Source organism: Scophthalmus maximus, chromosome 12 (genome assembly GCF_022379125.1).
Source record: "Scophthalmus maximus strain ysfricsl-2021 chromosome 12, ASM2237912v1, whole genome shotgun sequence".
NCBI lineage: Eukaryota > Metazoa > Chordata > Actinopteri > Pleuronectiformes > Scophthalmidae > Scophthalmus > Scophthalmus maximus.
The window spans coordinates 4951316-4974385 of record NC_061526.1 but is presented as its reverse complement, the minus strand read 5'-3'; the positions used below and the strand labels follow the sequence as shown (position 1 = coordinate 4974385).

At 45.9% G+C, this 23070-nt stretch overlaps 1 protein-coding gene across 4 annotated transcripts in view; it reads right to left on the bottom strand.

Annotated features, from left to right (window-relative positions):
* arap2 (ArfGAP with RhoGAP domain, ankyrin repeat and PH domain 2) overlaps positions 1-23070 on the bottom strand; it is a 93642-nt gene that overhangs the window by 5634 nt on the left and 64938 nt on the right. For 3 of the 4 annotated variants that reach the window (XM_035603657.2, XM_035603675.2, XM_035603666.2), the window contains 13 exons: positions 19971-20073; positions 19092-19290; positions 14189-14252; positions 13532-13698; positions 12285-12497; positions 11842-11947; positions 10591-10738; positions 8885-8962; positions 6598-6672; positions 5671-5791; positions 3100-3228; positions 2486-2622; positions 1491-1573 (listed from right to left, as the gene is read on the bottom strand). In XM_035603657.2, the coding sequence (XP_035459550.2) occupies positions 1491-1573; positions 2486-2622; positions 3100-3228; positions 5671-5791; positions 6598-6672; positions 8885-8962; positions 10591-10738; positions 11842-11947; positions 12285-12497; positions 13532-13698; positions 14189-14252; positions 19092-19290; positions 19971-20073 (1623 nt within the window). The remainder of the gene's footprint in view (positions 1-1490; positions 1574-2485; positions 2623-3099; positions 3229-5670; positions 5792-6597; positions 6673-8884; positions 8963-10590; positions 10739-11841; positions 11948-12284; positions 12498-13531; positions 13699-14188; positions 14253-19091; positions 19291-19970; positions 20074-23070) is intronic. The other variant, XM_035603685.2, reaches the window with a different exon arrangement.

Below are 23070 nucleotides of genomic sequence, written 5' to 3'. Positions count from 1 at the left end.
CGCGTCATAAATTACGATAATAGAAGATCATTAAAAATAAAACAGTGGCGGGCAACATTTTCCACCCACAGAAGGGGAGTTTGATAATTTATATTTGTTAAAATGGGATGGCACCTAATAGTTTCATTACAGTGAAAAAATACGTTGGGGTCAGGAGTGGCTCGGGTTATCCCCTGGTGTGGCAGACCATTGAGGGAAGAGAAGGGGCAATATATCTTTGGGGACTAATAGCTTTGACACAAACTGTTGCACATGTGCACACGATTAGGAAAATATGGACTCGAAAAGACAGCGGAAATAATAAATAATCACTAGTTTCATCTTTATGAAATATAGGGGATGAAAGTGTTTGGGTGCAATTAGTCAGTATGTGCGTTATTATGATGCAGCACCAAAGCGTTGCAATGGAAAAATTACAAAAGCATTCGTTTGTCTTAATGCAATATTTACTGCACAGCAAAAATATGCAGGGATGGAGTGGACATCTTAACAAATGGCCACTAAAACTGGCCCATAAGTGTTGAGTGGCAGCTGTGGCAGAGACAGTTGTGTCGGCTTTCTTAAATCGACTAGAAGCGGAGGCCCGTGCCCCAACTACTGACCAATCAGATCGCTGGAAACACCAGAGTCCCCATTCCGACAGCGACAAAAGAGTTAACACACTTAAGTGACAAATAATAAAGAGGAATAGAGATTTTTTGTGGATCAGTGGATTGACCAGCGGAGTAGATCATCTCTCTGTGTCCACTCCCAGGGTCATACAGGCAAAGCCTAATAAATACATAATAACTATTATAGCCGACGTTTGGCTCAGTGACGCTAGAGGATGGAAAAGGCATCCTGGATATGTTGAACGCGCTTCATAATACGGGCCCTTGGTGTGAAATCTGCGGTGATGGTGACACCAAAGTGTATTTTATCACATCTTTACATTACATGAAAGTATGTGATAATTCAATACAGATCTTAGGGAGCAATAGTTTAACATATAAAAACCTTCACGCAAGGTCCACTTACAGGTCCAAGGAGTTTGTTTTGCTGCCAAGGTGATAATATAACTAGGTGATAAATATATAATCAATGAACTCTTTCCAAATACACATTTTACTCCAGATTTCAACATAAAGACATTTTAAACCTTTTTCATTCAGTCGCTGACCTTGCTGTTGAGCTGAGAGCATCTTCTATACTACCTTTACCTCTCAGAGTGACGAGTGCATAGGTGAAGTTTCCAACTCCGTCATATACAGTATATTGTTTCCATTCCCACGCTAAACAGCCCAGTATCAAATATTAATGCTCCGCTGTACATTCAAACTGAGTCGAATGTAGCTGTACAGCATTGGTGGCAATGTGGCTTAAATCGGTTAATTTGGGTAAATTCATTAAATCTACTGCAGAGATTTTCTTTCATTTACATACATTCACATCTATGAAGGGAGGGGAAAAAAAGATGAAAGAGATGTATTATTCATGTGAGCACAGTTTACCTGGTTGGGGGTTTCAGCTTTTTCCTCAGGCCTAGGTAACATTTCACAGACTTGAGTAGGATCGCTTTCTCTGCTTTAGTGCTCTGTAAAAAAGAAAAAAAAAGAAAAAAAATCAACAACTATTGAATATTTTTGATGAATAAATCAAGGAATGAAACCCGGTGAGAAACGCATCACACTCCACCAAACCAAACAAGCCGCGATGAAACAAAACGCCGGCGAATGCTCTGCGCCATTTCGCAGCATCATAACACGACAATCAATTTGAATCGTTAGCGGCGAAACCTCGTTCTCCGCGCGCCCGCGCGCGACGAGGGACAGAGTGGGAAAAGAAGAAAGCAAACTAAATCAAAGTTATGGCTCGCCTCCGACACCTACACATCGCAACCCACCACCCGTTTCCCCGTTCCTTCCGACATAATTTGCACCAAGTATAAACCTGGAAATAATTGCGGAGGCCAAAGGACATCAATTAAATTTCAGTTACACTTCTAATCTCCTTTTGCATTCACACAGTAATTAGGCACATTCTTGTGCAACCTGATATTTAAAAAGCTTTAAAAAAGCCGTCCCCCCCCACAACACTCCCCCTCCCCACTTACAGACAGAATTACTGCAGCTCCATCAATTATTAACACTTCCTCTCACAGTCCTTTACAAATCCCTTGTTTCAACTGCAGGAATGTGTTGAGGAAGAAAAAGGCTCCGGGGGACACACTGTGTTCCCTCTTTTCAAAAGAGAGCGGGAAGACCACTGCCGCGGCTGCGTTTCGTATGTTCCCCCTTCATCCGCAGATTTGGACGGACACGTCGCCAGGGATAAGGAGCAGAGAGAGTTTGGGCGGAGGTCAATCTTTGCGGTGGCGGTCATGTGCGCTCCCGTTTTTTTTTTTTTAACACAAATGCGAAAAAAAAGAAGAAAGAAAAAAAAAAACCCACGGCGGCCCAAGTGTTCGCGGTGGATTCGGCCCCGGAAAAAATAAAAGTATGCTTACTTTGATATCTCTGTAGAGCAGCAGCTTCTCTGCACACAGTACAACGTATTTGTCCTGGAATTTGTGCCCCGACAGCAGTTTGGAGGACCCGTCGTTGACCTTCAGATAGTCGCCTTTTATGAACTTCTTTTCGTCTTCTGTAGAACACGGTGAAATGTGATAAAAAAAAGGGGAGGGGGGAATACTTTGTATCCAGAGCCAAAGCACTAGACTATAAACTGGTGTTGAAACAATTAAGTCTGTTTAGCTGACGCTTCCATCAACACCAATTTTGATAATTGATTAAACATTACATTTGGGGATTCAGATTTTTCATGCTTTTATGCTATTACTTTGACCTTTTATTGATTATTTTTGGCATACTATTCGAACTTCACAGGTCTCTTGCTACAACGCGTTAATGCACTGTCAATCTTACAGTAATATAGTAATATGAATGATCTAATTTGTTCAATACGCCACTTGACAGAACCCTAACCCTTTGGGGTACAGGCAAACAGTTGCAGTCCCACAATGAACAATGGCATGTGACTAGTGCTCATGCAAAAATGCATACAACCATCAAAAGGCCACATTTCTGATGGCTTATTACCAGCGATAGCACACTTGCATACCTTTCCCACCAGCCACTTTCTTAGCCGCCGCAAACTTCTTTATAACAAGAAACGCAGAACTCGGGGAGTCCAAGGTACTCCACTCCAACACCTGCTCAAGGATCTTCTCACTGTGGTGCAACGGCCGCTCTGTTGAAAAAAAGAATACAAGGGGTTGACAAGTAAACCTGTGAGGACACTGGCAGTGGTCCAACAGAAACGCTCCAGTCAACCATCGACAACCGAGACCCCTCGGCCCTCTGGCTATACATGAATTATGAATGCATTAAACAAAATCACAACCTCTCATCATAAAACCCATGACCAATTCTGGTAACCCAAATAATAAAAATGATGTTGCTGTTCGCCCCGTTTTCCGTCGCAAAGCAGTTTAATTTATCTCCGGCACATCAGGACCTGATTATTAAAACACACTCACGAGCAAAATACACCCATTATCTCTGCCTAATTGGAGAACAGGGTACATGCTATCAGCGCAAAAAAAAGAAGAAGAAGAAAGCGGATAATTTGTGTACTTCCACCACCCCTGCTCTGACGCCTCCATCTATACCCTCTCCGTTTTTCATAACCAAAGGAGGTAAAAAGAGCCACAATAGCATCACTTATTCATAACAGAGGGCTTATCTTCCCTCTGGAATCTCTGCAGACCTCGGCCATGGAATTAGTTCCTCATTTCCCAACAAATATTGGCTCCCCCTTTCTGCCTATTCTCCTCGATAACAGTGTTTATCTGCAGCTGGCCCCCAAAACGGCTAATTGACGTACCTTCCCCTCCCTTCTTTATGGCTTCACGAGCAAAACCTGTCACGCTACCCGCCTTCAAAATAGCTCGACTGTTTACTCTCGCACGGACGCAATGTCTTTGAACGGAAAGATATGCTGAACCGACAGCGAGCGTATTCAGTATTCGACGCACCTCGGTTCCGGAAGAGGACGGCGTGCCCTCTGCAACTTTGCGAGGGGAAAAACACAAACACGAGAGCGGGGTGTAAACTCTCGGTGAACTGACGAAACGTGCACGGGGGACAGCGGGCAATGCGACTTCGCGACAAAGCTCAACTTTGACTCGGCCACGCTCGCCGCTTCCTGCGGCATGATCAAATGCGGGCGTGCCAGGAGTGCATATCAATGCAGGATGAGGTGGGTCGGCCACGCGCGGCAGATTAAGGCAATTCATGACATGTGATGGCGAAGATGGTTTATTAAAGTTGCATATCATCAAACCGACGGCGCTTGGCTAATTTCTCAGCGTGCCTTCCGTGTTGGCGATGACTGGTCCATTAGAGAGATGGCGCAATCGTCGAGTCGCAAAGGTCGAGGAAGTGGGCTCCTTGTATGTAGCTGCATGAGAATTAGAGACCGACCAACACTGGATTGTTTGGGGCAAATGCCAATACCGACTTTATGGAGGAAAAAAATGTATCCTGTGACTGACCAATATTGGCTGACAAAATCCGCCAACTGATATATCGTTCAGGATCTAATGCGATTACCCATTTAAATGGCGACTGGGCGCAGAAATTCGACAGATTGGATGAAAGTTTGAAATTGAAGCCTATTGATTTAATATATGAATTGTTTCTTAATCTGTAATCCCTTAAACGGCTCTAAAGAAAACGGCTTTATTCAGTTGTAACCATGCAACGGGTGTCTAATAATAAGCGTGTCTAATAAATATGAATTAACACAATGATATTATGACAAAACTACAGAGTACAATGGCAAAGGAAATAATTTTCAGAAAGCTCAGGGTATATGAGTGAAACTCAATCACATTTATTAGGTTTTTGTGAGTCTAAAGCTTCAATTAAAGATTCAGGGACTAAAAATATGTGCTAAACTTCCCCGAAAGATGCTCTTCCACTTGATTAACAATAAAAAATAAATTGTTTAAATGTCTTCTACTTGATTATAAGAAGTGGCAACTGTGTTGATAATGCAGTTATTATGAGAAACAAAAGGACACGGCTGTGTGTGTCACCGTGACGTTAGAGTTACTTTCCATTGCTGGTTTCAAATGAAAATTAGTTTCAAATGAACACATTCTTTGGAGAGAAAAAAAGTCGGCAATGGCCACCAAAGCCAGCAGAGAGACACAGTGGTTTATAGCCGTTTTTCAAAACTGAACCGTGAACCCTTGAAGTGAAGTAGCTTTAAAGGATCCCAGGGTTTGAAGTGGAGTTAGCAGGATAAGCAAAGAGTGATGTTCCCCTCTCTGATTTTAGCGGGATGAGAGACATACAACTCTAAGTATTTGGCAATGAAAAAGCAAAGATTAGAGAAACGTCAGGAAAAAAAAATTGGTGCTAGAAAAGTGTATTTCCCCTTCTATTTGTCTTAATCACCTCTAAGAATTAACTTGTGAGCACTTGGGAGGTTGACCACCTCCTTTTGGGAGAACCACTGGTCCACGGGCCAACTGGCAATTCTATCTAAAACAGATCTTTGGTCATTTGTGAGTGGTGAGTAAACAGATTGGACGTGACTTTGAATCATGTTCTGTTTTTAAGGACAGTTTTTTTGAAAGGGATCAGTTCAACGAGGCAACTGGGAGATCCTGCATCACGGTACCTAGCTCTCCATTCTCAATGACTTCGAAGGTGGTCCAGAAGTCGTCGGCGGCGTCCAAGGCGGCGTTCCTCGTGCCCAGCGCAGTTTCTGCGAGCTCCGTGGATCGCATGCTGGGGGACATCTGACGCAAAACACAACAACGAGCAGATGGATGCAAAACTTCGACAAACAACAACACAAATATACAAAGAAGGAGAAATATCCTGAATATGGAAGCTCAGACCGTAAGCTCTCTTAATCGATACCGCCGCCTTCAACCATCTCTTCCTTTGAAGAGCCCCTTCAATTTTTCAAACGCGCCCACATTCATTGCACAGATTCTTCACTCCGAGCCATGTACACCGTGCGCTGTTTAAACACTCGCGTCTTTGGCAAGTTACTAGGTGTACCTGACCAGGATTGAACTGAGCAAATGTTCTACCTCATTCCACCGAGGGAAGAACGGAGTGTCCATGTCAAGCCGCGCTGCTCAGCATTCCTCCTCGACCCCCCCGTCCCTGTCCTGCCGCCGCGCGAGAGGAACCCGCCACCCCGCAGCGCCCCGCGCGCCTCGTAAAATGTGATTACTCACACAATTAAATCGGACACTTCTTTGATTAGTTTGCTTTTGATTTATTTCAGTAGTGATAATCCCCTCAGGGTTAAACCACCAATGTCTCCGTTCCGATTCTATCAACCGCTCCGCCCTCATCCCTCATTGTTTGACCTGCTTCACCTGCCGTTGTCCCACACTCCATCTCCCCCTCCCCCTCCCTCTTAGTTCACCCTCCCACTGGAGGACACACACACACACACACACACACACACACACACACACACACACACACACACACACACACACACACACACACACACACACACACACACACACACACACACACACACACACACACACACACACACACACACACACACACACACCTATACCTTGATTAAACAGCAGTTCTCTGGCTCTCTCCTTTCCAGGTACACCTCGAAGATCAGGTCCCCGGCTGGAGAGAACTGAGGAGGAAAAACAATGCGGCTGGATTAATGGGCTTTTCGTCCTGACTTCCTGGCTCCGGTGTGGCACGAATCTAAATGGAGGAAAAGTGAGAGACAGGTTTGGGAGGAGTCAAAGTGACTGAGGGTCTCTCTCCGAGCCGGAGGCGATAATGGAACGCACAGCCCGTCTAAGTAAAGGCAACGGGCGGGAGACATCAACACCTGTAAAAAGGTGAAAGTGCAGGACGCCTGTTTCGCCTCGACTGGAACTGGGGCGCTTTCCTCAGGCGTCAACTTTACGTGGGATGTCAGTTTCAAAATGTTTGTGGTAGAAAGTGGAAGGAAACAAAAATGAACCCAGCAGAGATGCCAAGAGAGCGACATTGGTTGGCGGTAACTATTGCTAGACACCGGGAAACAATACGCTTAGCCCAGCGTGAATACTTGAGGTTAAGGGTAAATTGTTAACTTTGCTTTTTCCCCCACACATAAATATTAATCAGGGTTATCATGTAATGCTAAACAAACATAAACGTAGAGAAGTTGGAGCCGTGTGGTAACTTTTTAATACTCCCTCAGTACAAACTTGGCTACTTGAGAGTTAGTTTCTTGTTGTATGTGTGAAAAAAAAAAGACATTTAGAAATAAATAAAGAACTAAATGCAAATACAGAAATAGAAGGACAAATAAATGTCTATCCGGGTAATGTAACGCTTCAGTGTACAAGTAAAGAACAAAATACTTCTCCATGTGATCGAGCAGTACACTTTCTCCGCTTCTTATCACAAACATAACTTTTGTTTGTCCAGAAAATCCAGAGAAGTTATAGGCGAGGGAGTGAAATGTTACTTATTTTTGGCTTCGATAGGGCACCGATTTCAAAAGACTGGTATTAGCGACGCGAGCGGTTACGCCATCTCCAGAAAACCAACGACTACGTGAGCAGGAAGTGGCCGTCTGGAAATTACAGTGACTTTTTTCTCAGTCACTTGTAATGTGCAGGTGAACTGAACAAAACAGTTACACAGGAAAATTACAGTGATTCAAACCAATGGAGAGAAAAGCTATAATTGGGAAAATGTCACGGGCAGACGTGGCGCCATCTTGGTTTTTCTCAGCACAATTTCTCTGCCTCCACGTCATCGCTATGTGATGGGAGGAAGACCCGGCACACTTTACAAAACACGGCATTTCTCGGGTCACAAAAGAGAGACAAACCGAAAAAATAAGGATGTGACAACTTTTTCTGGAGATGCAGGCGAATGCAACACAAGTGAGCGTCGAATGTTTTTCACAGCGGCCACAGTCACACTCTCCCTGCACCCACCCTGGCTGTAAATGCAAGTATTGATTTTGAAGTGCCACTTCCAACTCACAAGGCACGACATTGCCTTACAACCTCATTATATCGCCGATTTATTTACTCCACCGGGTCTAGCCGCTTGCGGGCGCGCCGGGTCCTTGTACGGCCCCTCTGCCTCGCAAAGGAAACCGCCGAGGTCGGGAGTGTCAGCAGCAGGGGGGCCGAGCGCTCTGAAACAAGCCGCCTGCAAATGTCAAAGGCCCAGATTGTCCCGGCGCTCGAGCGCAGACCCGCGGGCCGTTTGCGCAGCAAAGCCTACATCCTGTACCTTGACTGCTCCCCCACTGGCCTGGCGACAACCACGCTGCAGGTTCCCTCCGTCACTGGCGCACGCGTACAGCCAATTCCGTTTGCATCCACCAGCGGCGGTTGGTTTTCCCAGAGCGGGAAGAGGCGGAGCAACCGCAGCGATGGAGACAGAGGTTCAAGGTCGTCTTTATCGTCCCGTTTGGGGGGGGGGAACTGATTCGTGGTCAGGGTTAACATGCAACAAATATGCACAAAGACGACATCGACTTTAGATTTCAACAACAGCAGCAGCATGTGATTTAATTCCCCCCCCCCCCTCCGTTATCTGAACCAAATGTTTTGCTCGGCCGAGGCATCCAGGCATAAAGTACCTGCCGGAAAGGTTAACAGGAACAAAGGCCTTATTCCGCGCCCGCCGTTGCCTTCGCCGCTTTTCCCCTTACACCCTCGCCCCCTTTCCCCGTCTGTTTTGCCAGAAAAACAGAGAAATCCTGTTCAAATTAATCCCGGATTTGAGAGACCCTGACACATGCAGGCAAATCAATACAAACAGACCCAAACACACACACACACACACACACTGGTGATTTCCATTTGGGTTGTGCGGGGTCGACTTACTGTGGTGTCCTTCTTGTCGTTCCAGCGTGTGATGAAGCTATTCTCTCTCTCCATCTGTTGCACCTGGTCTTCATTGACCTGTTGGAAACAAACACACACACACACACGCGCACGCACACACACACACACACACATGCACAAATGCACACACGCGCTTCAATTCAAACTCAGCCAAAGAGAAACTTTGTGATCAAGTTAACAGGAAAACACAGCAAACGCTTGAGAAGCAGCTTGATAAAATCTTTTTTTTTTTAAAAGCACATTCACTGTAATAATATGAATTTCAGCACTTAAATACAATGCATGGAAGGTATCATGAACAAACTGTGGATTTGGGTCGTTCCGCTGTCTGACTGAAACTAATTTCAAAGGAGGAACGTCTTCCACAAAACTGTGCGGAAAATGTTTATTTATTCTAACTTTTTTTTTCATTTTCAGAGACCAATTTTGCTTTGTTGGAGTTATCCGAACGGCAGAGGAGATTTGGGGGGGGGGGGGGAAACAAAAAACCCATCGTGTGTGTGTGTGTGTGTGTGTGTGTGTGAAGGCCTGATAATGGGCCCCGCCAACGCCATCCAGCACAGAACCGGCGCTTTAATTAGCGCGACGTCTCACTCGATTTATGCCACGGCGTGTGAATTCACTGCTATTGAGCTCGTGATTGGTTGGGCTTAATGGCCATTTGTCATGCGAACGATGGCGCCCCAAAGCTGATTTGGAGAAAAATGCTCCTCCATTGACGTCAGAACAAGAGGGATCCGGGCGCCCCGCGGGGAATCAGCAGTTTTTCCGGCGTCTGCGTATCCCGTGCGCCCGGCCGCTCTCCGAGGGGAAACCTTGATCCCACACCCCCGCCCGTCCACGCATCAGCAAAGTCAAGCCTGTTGTGGAGATTTGGCAATAACTGTTCTCCTCCACAGATGGTTGGAGTAAAGGAGGGTAAATAAAGTCATGCCTGCAGCCTGCTTTATATACTATATGCAATGTGGTAATTTCTTAATGCTTTGGATGTTTTCACTTTTTCCGTCAATCACTTAATGGAGAATTAAAAATCCGAGGAATTGGAAATGAGATTTGATGCACAACGCCCTCCCAACAGTTGTATACAAGTAGAAATACTGACTGGGCTGATCACAGGCTAGTTAGATCTGCCCATGAGGAAGTGTGGTGGTAAATAAAGCTGCATAAAGCATTATACTGTATTTTAAATTGAGGGCGGACCTAACTAAAGACGCGGTTGAGTTGCATTATGGTCGCATTATTATTTTGTGCTCATTCTTCTCCCGCATTAATTGTAAACATTATTATTTAAAATCTGCCGCTCGCAAATCTATCTATCTATGAAACCAATTTCATGAAATACGTCTTTTTCTAGCGCTAACTCATGTGCAAACAGACTTTAACTCGCAGAAACGCACTCAATCACATCCATTCTGAGGCAGATCTTATCACTGGTACTGACAATTTAATGTAAAAACACTTACACCTAGTCTAAAACATGTAATCGTATGTCAAATACATCATTTGTTCAACCATTTGGAGACCCCCAGAAATGATCTCGCGACCTCCAGGCTGAGAATCACTGTTCTACGTGACCGTTTTTTTTTTAATACAATCTCTGAATTTAATAGTAGCAGGTATATCAACTGTTTGGTTTTGGGTTTATGCAGTATTATCTAACGTACGACCTCATGTGTCTCACTTACATTGAAGAGGGTTATGTAGTTGCTGATGAGGTCATGGACCACGCTGATTTCCTGCGGGGTTTGTCCCTGAGTCTGGAACAAGCAGGAGGAGAAGACGGAGGCCAGTTTTTCACTCGGCATGTGGTTGAGTTGGGAGCACTGCTGAATCCTGGAACACAGGGACGGACGTTTAGGAGGGGGGAAAAAAAACAAAAAACTACCCCACATACTGTGCAGTCGACCGCAGTCCGAATCCGACAAAGGCCAAGTAAAAGTCTTGTCCAAGCAATTTGCATCGTGAACGCCATGCTGCTAAACCCTCAGCTGTCTGCTGCGGGTTTCCGAGGGAGCGAGGGGCAATGTGAGCATCAGTGACGGAGACATCAAGGCAACAGCGGTGATCTAAAAGCAACTGCGGGTCGACTGCTCATGCAGAATGCTGACACTGTGGATTGTACAACGGTGTGTGTGTGTGTGTGCATATTACCACTCAATGTAAAACCATGCATTATTGTTTTTTTTCCCCACCAGTTGGAACACATCAAGAGTTCTGCTTGCATGCTGTAATTCATTACTACTAATTCCAACACACAAACCTGTCGGCCACTTTATTAACAGTGCAAGTCCAAGTGAGAGTACATTTTGATTTCTTTTTGTTTTTTAAATGGACACACTTATTTTGTCAGCCATGTGCGTGTTTTTAATTATGATCAACTCGACTGAATGCAGTTTGATTGATGAGAAGCTGCAAAATAAATTCAACCGGCAGGTGACCGAGGGGTCTTCTCAGGGAGCAGGACCTTGCCTGCGGCGCTGCATTCCTTCCATCGGCCGCAACTTCTATCAAAACGCAATGAAGACGAGGACGATGGCACACTTTTGTTGCTGTTTTAACACAGGTATGAAAGGCAAAAGAAGGGAATAAATGTGGGAATAAATACAATACAATTACTCAAGCTACAAAGGCAACTCTCGAGGCCAGTGTACACAAATTCCAGTTTCCAAGTTTTCAAAATAAGAGGATTAGTCATGTTGCAGTCAGGGACGTGTCAAATTCATCGAGTTGCCTGTTGAGTCATATCAGGACAGCGTCACGTCCCGTTGTTGATGTTCTGCACAAACTTTACAACATGGACGTCTCCTCCAGGACGTTAAAGTTTGATGGGGGACATTGGCCGTGAAGACAGCCTCACTCTTACGAGCTCTGAATGAATCTAAAGTGTGAAGCTTACGTGTGTGTGTGTGTGTGTGTGTGTGTGTGTGTGTGTGTACCTGTACAGATGTTGCAGCAGAGCATCGAGGGTCGACCTGTTTATCTTTGGCAAACTCTCTATGAAGGTAGAATACTTCTTCACTCTCTGCCTCTCGTCCTTCTCATCTAAAGAACAAAAAAGAAGGCATGAACGAGAACCACCACTTCACATTAGGTCATATTACATATTTCCACCTAGAAACTGACACACGGCCAGGGACACACGCGGGTCACAACTGTACTTTGCATTTTTACTTTGTAAGGCAAATGAGTCTTTTGTATCACTTTTTTCCTCTGTGATAATGAAATTGTTTCTCCTACGTCTGAAGACCCTGGATATTGAAAGGCTACAAAGCATAACGCACGCACGACATTACTAGCCCATGACCGTACCGCACTTGTCCTGTGAATTTATTTGACGATGGCATACGTTTGCCCATTGGCGTCACTCCTGCAAACATACCTAGAGCCGACACCCAGTATGGATAGAGCTCCTTGGTGAGCAGCGCGTCCTCCGCCTGGGACAAGAAGCTCTTCAGGGTGTCGGTCACGTCCTCCAGCTGGCGCTCCTTCTCCCTCAGCTTCACGTCACGCGCGTTGCGGGTGAAATCCCGCAAGAGCAGGGCAGCTCGGCCGGGGTCGCCGGGCCTCTGGTAGACCCCCTCCTGGCACAAACCTGGTTGGAAAGTGAAACGAAAAGAGGTCAATATAGATGATGGAGGAGGATTCAAGTTCCTTTCATCCCACGCCGTCGCTGGCGTCTGCGTCGCTGTGTGATGATTCATTCCATCAAATGTGTCGCGTCTGCGAAAGGAAATGACAAGCAATAGATTTCTGTGGGATTAAACACACATATAGGGCGAGTAACACTGATTGTATATGAAAATGGACGCAGTCACCGGGTTCGGAGAAAGGAAGCCAATGCAGAAGTGCCCGAAGCCTGTATTCTCTGGAATCGCCAGCAGAGGGCGACTCCACTGGTTGCAAAAAGGAAGTCTGTTTCTATTGAAGTCTATAAGAATTATAATTTATGAGATTTATAACGTCGGTAAACATTTTCCTGAGGAGTTCGTGGTCTCGATAGCCAGTTTCAAGTCTTCTTCATCACAGCATGATTTCTGCGCATTAGGTGGGTGGGCAGTAGACGAGCTCTCAGTCAGCCCCTCCCCCAATCATCCCCCAAAAAACCCCAGCGCGGCGCTGGTCAAAATGCCAACCTCGAGGTTTCGGAACGGAAGTTCACAAACCAATGACGTCGCGGTGGGTCAATCAACCTTATGGACGCGTTGAGTAGTGGGACTTTACAACGTTACATGAACACATTTCCATCTGAACTGCAGGTACAATTAAAGTTGATTCAAAGTACATTACGTCTCCTCCCCTTGACATTTATGATGCATTTTTAAGGCCCTATGTAAAAAAGGGTTTTCTGTGGGGTTAATATTTCGGAGCAATCCGAGCAGTAATAAGGCAGTGGCAGATTACTACATTTCTAAAAAAGAAAAAAATTGTGAAAAAGTGGTGAAGAGAGAGAGATAGGGTAATGTCCCAGCATTATGCTAGACAACATTAGAAAGCATGAAATTCCCATCACAACGCACCGCACAGGATGACTCATCCCCTCGAGGGGGAAATCGAAATAAAAGTGCCACGGAACTTTTCTTTTTCAAAAAATGTTCTCCCCCCCTCATAAATTTTTATGCAACTCACCATACTGGGTGACGAACGCAAGGCAACTGTCGACCGCAATAGGGACTCCATTTTTGGTCAGCTGTTGGTCGCCGAGGGCCTTGCCATCTGTGCCCGCAGCCAGTGTGATGGCGGAGTGCCACAGTTCAAAGTCCGTCTTGTTGAAGCCATGGATGTAAATCGTCCTGCTAAAAAGAGACGTGGGGGGGGGATTAATGAAGAACCTTGTGATTTAATTTCCACCGATATTTTGGTGTTGTATATGTCATAAGACCTAAAGTTATTCATATATTTGGAAAAAAGCACTGGAAAGTTATTACAAAAACACCTCTATAGAACAAGCGTCCATGGACGAACCGACGGTTTCCCACGAGGTTTGGTCAAAAACACAAACGAATGGCAATTAATGGAGTAAGCACAGAGTCTTGTCGTGGTATTCCTAACGGGAGCCTAAAACCGTCGGCTTGTTTAAGGGCTGCGATGTGCTGCGTGCCACCTCAACGCTTCCCTCTAACTGAAGCGCGGGTTTAATTACCTCGAACGGTTACAGTAGGCAAAGTGCATTCGGACTAACAAGGCAATGGCAGAATCAAAGCTCGCAGCGCTGCATAATGCATAGACTCGCTGCATCACAAATACGTCGCCAATTAGCAATGTTCTCTTCAAAGGCCGACATACCTTCCGCCCTCCACCATCAGCAGGACTTGGATCTTGTCCTCACCTTCGGTATGTGTGGAGACAGCTGAGGGGGGGGGGGAAAGGGGCAAGGAGCTGTAGTGAATGCAGTTGCACAACGGTATACATTCAAAAGGGCAAGGTGTTAATGCACTGCAATGCTTCAGGAGCAGTTCAGAATTGACATTTGAAGTCGTTCCATCTCTGTCATAAGCGCGAACACTCGGGAGCTTTCGCCATGAAACCTTGGAAGTCGATTAGGTTTTCATTACCTGTCGCCGAAAAGGTGTCAGTTCTAAGCATTAATTTGCGTTTTATGGCAATCATGGCAAATAATACACTCAAGGCCTCTCATCTGAGGACCCAGTCAGTGAACACTTTTGTAACAGTACAGGTGCAGAAAATGCCACATGCAGCCCATTGGAGTTCATAGCGTTTCCTTGCAATGAGAAACATTGATTCAGATTATGTGTCATTGATTTATTAAAGGAGATTTAATGTCATTAGTTATCAAGCTTTACATCTAAATTCAAAACATATGAGACTGCACTGTGGCTGGTATGTTACACAGTTCCAAAAAAGACCGCTGTTCTGTCTATCGTTTGAAATTGAAATAACAGTGCAACAATACCAATAAAAAAAAACTTTTTTAAAAACTTGGCGACTGGACTCGAAAGCTCTGCCATGATCTCCTCTGCACACACACACGAGGAAGAAAAAAAGTACAGACATATGAGGTTCTGCAGTTGGTATCTGGCACTGTCATCACGCCCAAATTCTCTCTGGTCGTGCGTACAGCATGTACAGTATTTTGTCAGGTTTAACAATGGCTCAGTGCTGATGGAAAGGCACTTGTTTGTCTTCTTTCCAAGTGTTGGCTGAGAAGATTATGTCTGTATTATAGATGATTGTCTTAGCTTAAACCTTAAAGTCTCTTTCACGCTGTTTTTGTCTGTATCAAATACACAAGATGAAATGGATTAATTTGTGAACTTTCAAGCTGCTAGGTGGGTTTTACTGCGTTTGGATGGAGGCGAGGCAAGAGATGTCTCCCTGTTTGCAGTCTTGATGCTAAGCTAAGATAGGCTTACCATATCCTGTGAAAATGGATTTCTGGTTGTGTTCAAATAAACAGACTTCCCCTAAACAAAAAGAAATTGCTAGCTCACGTAATAGCTACTTTTATAAAATGAAAGCTGACTAGCTTAGCTTGAACCTTAAAGCCCCAGTGTGTCATTTTCTGGCGGCATCTGGTGGCAAAGTTGCAAACCTCAAACAACCGAGCACCCCACAGGGACACTTTATGGTGGCGCACCGCTAATTCCATTTTCGGTTTCCGGCAGCGCTGGATTAATTCAACGCGAATGCGCATATTCTGGACCGTTTTGCACAACAACCTTATTCAACACGACGTAGCAAACATGGCGACTTACACGGAGGTCGGGTCCACCTCATGCAACTATATTTAACTCATTCAAAGCTGACAAAAAAAAAAAATGGCTGCAGGTGATTATATGAACACAGTTATGGACAATACATTCAATTTCTGTGAATAAGGTATTCTAAATATTACACACTGTAGCTTTAATATATCGCGATCACACTTTTTTGTGTCAGTATTAAACAACAGCTTCATATTTGGGCCCACGTCCTGTGGATCTGCACCTTTTGTGTCTCCTTTAACAAATACCACAATCTCTACATCCTCTTCCTTAGTTATATATATATATATATATATATCTCACTTATAACAGTGGCATTTTGGCAAGCGATGCCTTTGAATTTTGAGCGAAACAGCAAAAAACAATTAATTCCCAAAAGTCTCTCTTAACAAATAATTAGCTTTTCATTTTTCTTGGGCACATTTTCAAGGGCACATTCTGATATGAACAACGAGAGACGAAACGCAGAGAACCGACATGAGAGAGGTTTATTAACTGTGTTATCAGGTAAATGCAAAACACTTGTCAGTGTTGTTTGAACAAACACACGGCAACCCTCTTTTATCCATCTTACGGCTCAGTGGGAATTTTCTTTTATTACATTATTTTTTTTTAATGACTTAATATGCTTGTGTGATAAGGAACCAAGTCCGTGGCCTTGTTCTCTCCGTAATTTGTACTGGGCTTCCTTTGAGTGATTTCCCCTTTTTTTCCCGGCTTCTATAAATAAGTGGAGACTGTTGGGGTTTGCTGCTGATGCATTATTTGAGGGTAAATTATGTTTTCTTTCGGCCTGTGATAAACTCCTGATATAACCGAACCTGTTACCTCCGCACAGACCTGGGTTCAGTTACCAGCATTGGTCCAGTGACTGGCCGCTGATTGATACGGTGTTTTTTTGGTGCGATAGCAACTTTTGCTGATTGGGTAGTGACACAATTACTGAATTTTAGAGGCCAATACTAATATTAATATAAAATGTGATGACATGCGTTCATTGATTCTCTCTCAACACATTGACAACGAATGAATCCCTTTAGGCACCTCAAAAAAAAAAAAATCTGATTAGGATTGGGCATTGGCAGTTACCCCTATTGCTCATCCTACCCATATATCTTGGAGAAAAAAAGAAATTGTGGACACTGATAATCGACTTCCACCCATGCTGGACTGCAGATCTTTCTCAGATTGTGCTCTTTAGCCACAAGCCTTAAGAGAAATCCACGGAGAAAATTGCACCGAATGAGCTCAACGTTACTCTTGTTTGAAAACCTTTAATGTCAGAGAGATCTGGGTGGGGAGGCTGATTTGCATCCAACTGTACCTGTCATTTCCCCACTCGTTTTACTTTGGCTCTAGTTATTTGCGCGGCACACATCTTAACACGCGACAGCACACTGAGATCGATCGTCTGTCGAGTGCACGGCCAAGGCCACACGAGTCATTTTGAAAAGCCGCGCACTCTTGTTCTTTGGAATTTTCTTCGTTGCGAATTTATTTCTTTTATGCTGCACTTTCCAAAAAACAGAGTTGCCAACTGTTTCATAGCCAAGAGAAATTAATATTGAACAATTCACACAGATTAATCAAATGGTTTCAAATAGTGCTGCTTGAGGCAGTAAGAACTGTCCTAGTTACAGGGATGAGACAACGGTTAGATAATAAATGACAGATAGGGCAATTAAGGATAAAGTGAAAAGAAGGCTTTTTTCTTTCAGTGACAAAAACCCTTTAGAAGGTTTTGAGAAAAACTTTAAAAATGATCAGCCTGAGGCCCCCCCCCAAAAAAAAACAGGAACAGACTGTGTCACGCTGAAAACAAAACTCCTGATGCATGTAAGAAACATGTCGCGATTTTAATTGAAAAAGTGCAAATGTCCAATCCCTCGGTGCTACACGGGGGCCACCTTACATGTGGCGGTGTCACTGTTAGGGGAAATAACAGGTAATCCCATGTCACAGACTGGGGTTCCTAACGGGATCCCGTCAGTGCTCCAGAACCCACCGTCCCCTGACGACGCACGAGTCCCTTCGGGCGCCAACGGCTCCCCCGGCTGTGACAAACGTGCTTGGAGAGAGCTGGGAGTAGAAAAACGAGCGCCGTCGCAGTCCTTCGTCCCGCCCGAGGTGAGCAGATGGGGCGGGCACCTTGCGCAAAATTTGATCCACGTCGAGCAGCAAAATGGATTTTATAAAAAAAAACGAAAAAAACAGATCCAATGATTCTCCCCTCTCCCTTCTGTTCGCACGTCGATGGGAACGTTCCAAAATCGGTATTATCTGCCAAAGTACGTGTGAACTTTTGAGCCTTCCGTCCACACGGGCCGCTCCCCCCCCCCCCCCCCCCACTCACTGTCCTTTGAACAGCTCTTATTCGTGTTATTCATGTTACTGGGCAGGACAGTTCCACCTGTGCAGAAATCAATAAATACCATATACCGCTCTTTTCTAAAAAATCATGTTCTCATGCCAGATTCAGTGAAATCTGAGTCCTCCTTAGACTCTCTTGACAATGCATTATGTAATACTGACCTTTCGCCGACTTCACATTAACGGATCTTTTCGCACGCAGGCCCCGTGGCGCCTCTTCGCCCCCCCCCCCAGCCCCCTCCGAGCATGGTTTCCATAATGGAAAGACTGAGCCAGTGAGCTAGCGATGCCACGGAAATGTGGAATGGTGCGAGAAGCCGCAATGTCTTCAGACAGACCAGGCCCCTCGCATCCTTCAGCGTCATTGAATAGTTAATTACAGAGAGAGAGAGAATAACGGGAGTAAGTTTTTAAAAAGCCAGAAATTGCGGCAAACTGACACTGTCGGCGGTTTCCCAGATATGGTGACTGTGGGGTTTAGGTAGTGGGACTGTGGGGACGTTTCAGGTAGAAACTCTGTACTCGTGTTAACTGCTGAGATGAACATAAATGCATCACAACGAGTTCGTAGTGTTTATTTTCTGTACGTATTTATTGAAAAGCTCGTCTGACCGAAGAAATCCGATGCCGACGGATCCGGCGCAATCAAAACCCAAACTTTTGGTCTATCACACATGGGGACGAGACTATATTATGTTCATGGGCGAGGCACTCGTCGGATGAGCGTTGCATCACGGGGTTTTTGGAAAATGAATATTGCTAGTGACGGGAGTTTCTTCATGTCTGTATGCTTCGTCACAGCCTGTCGCGATGACGAAGAAGGGGCGACGAGAGAAATATTGAGACACGTTTCAAAATGACGAATGAGCCGCTCTCGCAAACACACTTGGACGAGTTCCACAAATGTGGGAAGATTCAACGACCCTTCAGGAAGGGAAAGGGAAAGGAAAGAGGCGGACGGCTATGTTGTCCGTGGACAAAAAGCGTCTTGAAATGGTAGGACTGTCGTATGTTCCGAGCTAATACGGCAGATTCCAGCATTGAGAGACAGTCCGCCATAGAAATACGACAACGGCGACAGGCCGCGTTCTTACTGAGCTCCTGCAGCTGTTTGAGGTGGAGGACCTCCTCCTCTGCGTCCCCCTCCCCTGGACTGAAGTGCAGGGCAGAGCCTCGCAGCACGAACCAGCCCGTCCTCCAGTGGTACAGGTCGTGGCCCTCTTTGTAGTGGAGTCTGCCGATGAGCTCGCTGTCCTTCTGCACCAGGCCCTCGACTGCAGGCGGGACAAAGAACTGCGCGCAGGGTCGCGCGCAGACGGTTAACAGAGCGAGAGTGCACACATTCAGAACTTTCAGAACAAAATGCAGACGCGTGGAACTTTTTCTTTTCCGCCGTCCTGCGGCGCGTCACCTCGCGGCGAGACGGCAGTACAACGGGTGCAGCTTTCTTGTCGAAGGCGTGGACCTTTTGCACCGGGGTTTTTTTTTTTCTTTTTCTGTCCGTGGTTGAATTGTTTTCCAAGCACACATCCCTCCCCCCCCTGCTCAGCTGTTGTTCTGTGATTCAAATTGAAATATGGAGGTGTGGAGAGGGCTGTGGTGCAGATGGAGAGACACACGGACCTAAGGCAGCTGCACCTCCGGCTATCTGCGACGGGGCTGCGTGGGATTGAGGAGATAGAAAGGGGAATTGGGGACGCGTTTACGTTGGGCGATATAACAAGATCCCGTCAGCGTGTGGGGGAAGCGACAGCAAAGACCCCTTGTCTTGTCAAACAAAAAATAAAAAAAAGCACGGACAGCAAGGGGCTCATTGAGGACAACGTGCGCAACCGTGTGTGTCGCAAAGAGTGGCAAAAAAGTTCATCCCACCCTCGTCTCTGTGGCCGCGAGACAGAAAGAAGAAGAAGCAAAAGAAGACTGGCAAGACGGAAACAATGGCGGTGAGTGTGGCTGTGTGCAACGTGTGTCACCTTTGCGAGTGCCTGGGTCCAGTCATGCTGCGTTTCCTGGGTCTCGGCACCGACGGTCAGCACTCGCTCCGTCTGCAGGTACAGCTCCATGGTGAACACGGCCCTGCCACAGACGCACGGCTCACCGTTAGATGCCTGCCACGGCAAATGTCCTCGCACACAAACACTGCGCATTTGCTCACACCGAATGAAAACACACGCACGCACGCACGCACGCTTACACTTTAGAGCCAAACCAATACTTTAGTTTTGCCAGACTTAAAATGCACTTGCAAAAACGAATGGAAAATGAATGGACTGTACACAGACATGGCAGCTCCCTAAAAGTGAAGCCAAAACATCGAGATTTGCCCTGTTGGCTTTTCTTTTTCTCCGCAAAAAGTACATTTCCCAAATTACGTGTGCATACATCAACAATTTACAGTACAATGCAGACTGTGCTTTGAAACCGCCACGCCTGCTAATTCGAACAATGTGGACCAGCGAATCAGTCTCCTGGTTTTGTATTTGAATATACAATTGTATGTGTGCACGGTATGAGGTTATACGGCACATACAGTAAACGCATTATCCTTCAGAAAGAACAGGAGCATACACTCGACTCCGCACGCGCACGCGCACGCGCACACACACACACACACACACACACACACACACACACACACACACACACACACACACACACACACACACACACACACACACACACACACACACACACACACACACACACACACACACACACACACACGGAGGCGAATTCCTTCCTGTCGGAAGCAAAAAAGGCAACTATTAATCTTCGTTGGTCTTTCTCCTCCCGTCGTCCCCGCCGCCGCCCTCTCTCTTCATCTCCATCCCGCTCCCCCTCTTAGGGAAGGTGTAGAGGTCAGAGTATCACTATCTTAACGGCGCTCCTTCTCCTCTAAACGCGGCAGCGATTGGGTGTTCAGGTCCTGTGTCAGCGGGGGGTCACGGCAGCGCCGAGCCGCTCTCTTCTCTCGCGCGCGCGTCGGGGGAACCGGTCGAGACACGGGTGTTTGTGTGCCCCTTGCGTGACCCTGCCTCCCGCCTCCCGCCGCCTCGCCCCACTTCCTCCTCGCCGTTAGGGGGGGGGGGGGGGGGGGGTCCCAGAGGGAGAGAGGGAGTGAGGTAAGGGTACGGCGGTGCGCTGGGCAAATGGTATCGTGAAGTAAAAGGACAGGGGGGAAAAGACAGAGGGGTAAGAGATGAGCGCCCCAGAGGGAGGAAGTGGCTGGAGAGAAGAGAGAGAGGGTGAAGGGTGTTGAATGACAACGTGCAGGAAAATAATAAGAGAGCCAGAAGAGCCACCGACACACGGGACACCTCTTTAAATGGTTTCTCTCACTATCACAACATAAATCGTTCGGATCCTTGTAGTACTGTACGTGGATAAATGGCGGAAAATACATGGTTGGATTCATTGGATTTGGATTTCTTGAAGTTTTTGGGTAATATCCACGCTTGACAAGCATGAGACAAGTTTCCTAAATAGTGTAGGTAACAGGCCGGACGGACTGCCATTCTGCAATAAAGGACTGAACAGACGATCGTAGCAAAATCCACTGTGGCCATAATCACATTTTTAGTTTAAGGGTGAGTTTCATCTGTGGGTAGCCCCACAATTCAAACACAAAACCAATTCCTCACGAGGATTCCTGCTGACGGCAGGCGAGAGGAAATATTTCAGATTTCTTGGCTGGAGGACATTTGAGGAATCGTGGCAGACATCCTCACCAGCGATCTAATCACAACAGTGTTTTGGGGTTTTTTTATACAGACAAGACGACGTTCTCACCGTTGTGTAGCAGCTCCTCGAATCTGTACTTTCATTCGCGTCACATTCTGTTGCCTAGTATATCATTGTATTACTTGAAAAAATACGACCAAATGAGAAGCACTAGCCATTTGCCACCCAACAAAATCTGTCTCTGTAATTAAAAACAATATTTTTGAAAGTGGCTCACACGCAGCGTCGGTGGCTGTGACATTGGCTGAGAGAAAGTAATAGAGGTTAGTCATCATTTAAGCTTCATGGCTAAAGGAAGGAGAGGAGCTTGTGCTTATTTGGGGTGTGCGAGGAAAGTCCTTTTTTGTTGTTGAGTAAAGTCTGACGGAGCGTACAGACCTACTTACTTTCCCTTGTGGAGGAGTCTACAGCACAGCTGCTTTCAACGTTCATCGAGTTATCTATAGTATTTCTTTAACCCTTTTTATTTTCTCCCCGAGTGTGCTCAGAGAAAGTCTTAATTCCCCCGGACCTCAAATATATGTACATCCAATCCATCTCACTGGCAGAAGTTGGCGCCTGAAAAGACTTTTTAGAAACTCTAAATGCTATTTTTGTTCGCGTGTGTGAGAGAGGAGGAGGAGACGGTGACGACGAGAGCGGAAAAACACTGAACTAATCACCAGCCGACATACCGACTTCACATTAATTCCTCAGGAGAGGGTTTGTAATATTCATAAACCTTTTTGGCAAAAAAAAAAAAAAAAAAGGAAACGCACGTGTCCTCTGCCACGGTGAAATTACCCAAATGCGGCGTTTTAATGGAAACGACACCTACGGCCTCCTGTAGAGCGGCGATAGGCCGCGGGCGGGAGTGTGTCATCTGCATACGTTAATATTCATGAGCAGCAGGCGAGTCGAGAGGTGAGGCGCCACGCGCTCTCGCGGCGCGCTCGGGAAACGCTGGAAGTTGCCGGAGTGACGCAGAGCTGAATGCAGTTAAACGCAAGGGCTTTATGGGCGACGGCGACGGAGACATAATAGCCTTCCTGAGGGGGTGACGCCGCGGCCTGTAGCTGGGATGGCACGTGTCACCGCTTTATAGGGATAGAGCGCGCACAACATTATCACTGTGACCTCTCACGTCTGTGTCCTCCTCATCGCAAAAGGTCATAGTTTTAGCTGGCCAGATGTGTTTCTAATAGCTGTATAAATAGCATTAACAAAACAAAACAAAAAAAATTTATATATATATATATATATATAAATATATATTGTTCCCTCCCCATAACATCTGCTGCTGTCATTAAGGACCTGGCTTATGCTTTAATCATAAGCCATCATCGGCACTGA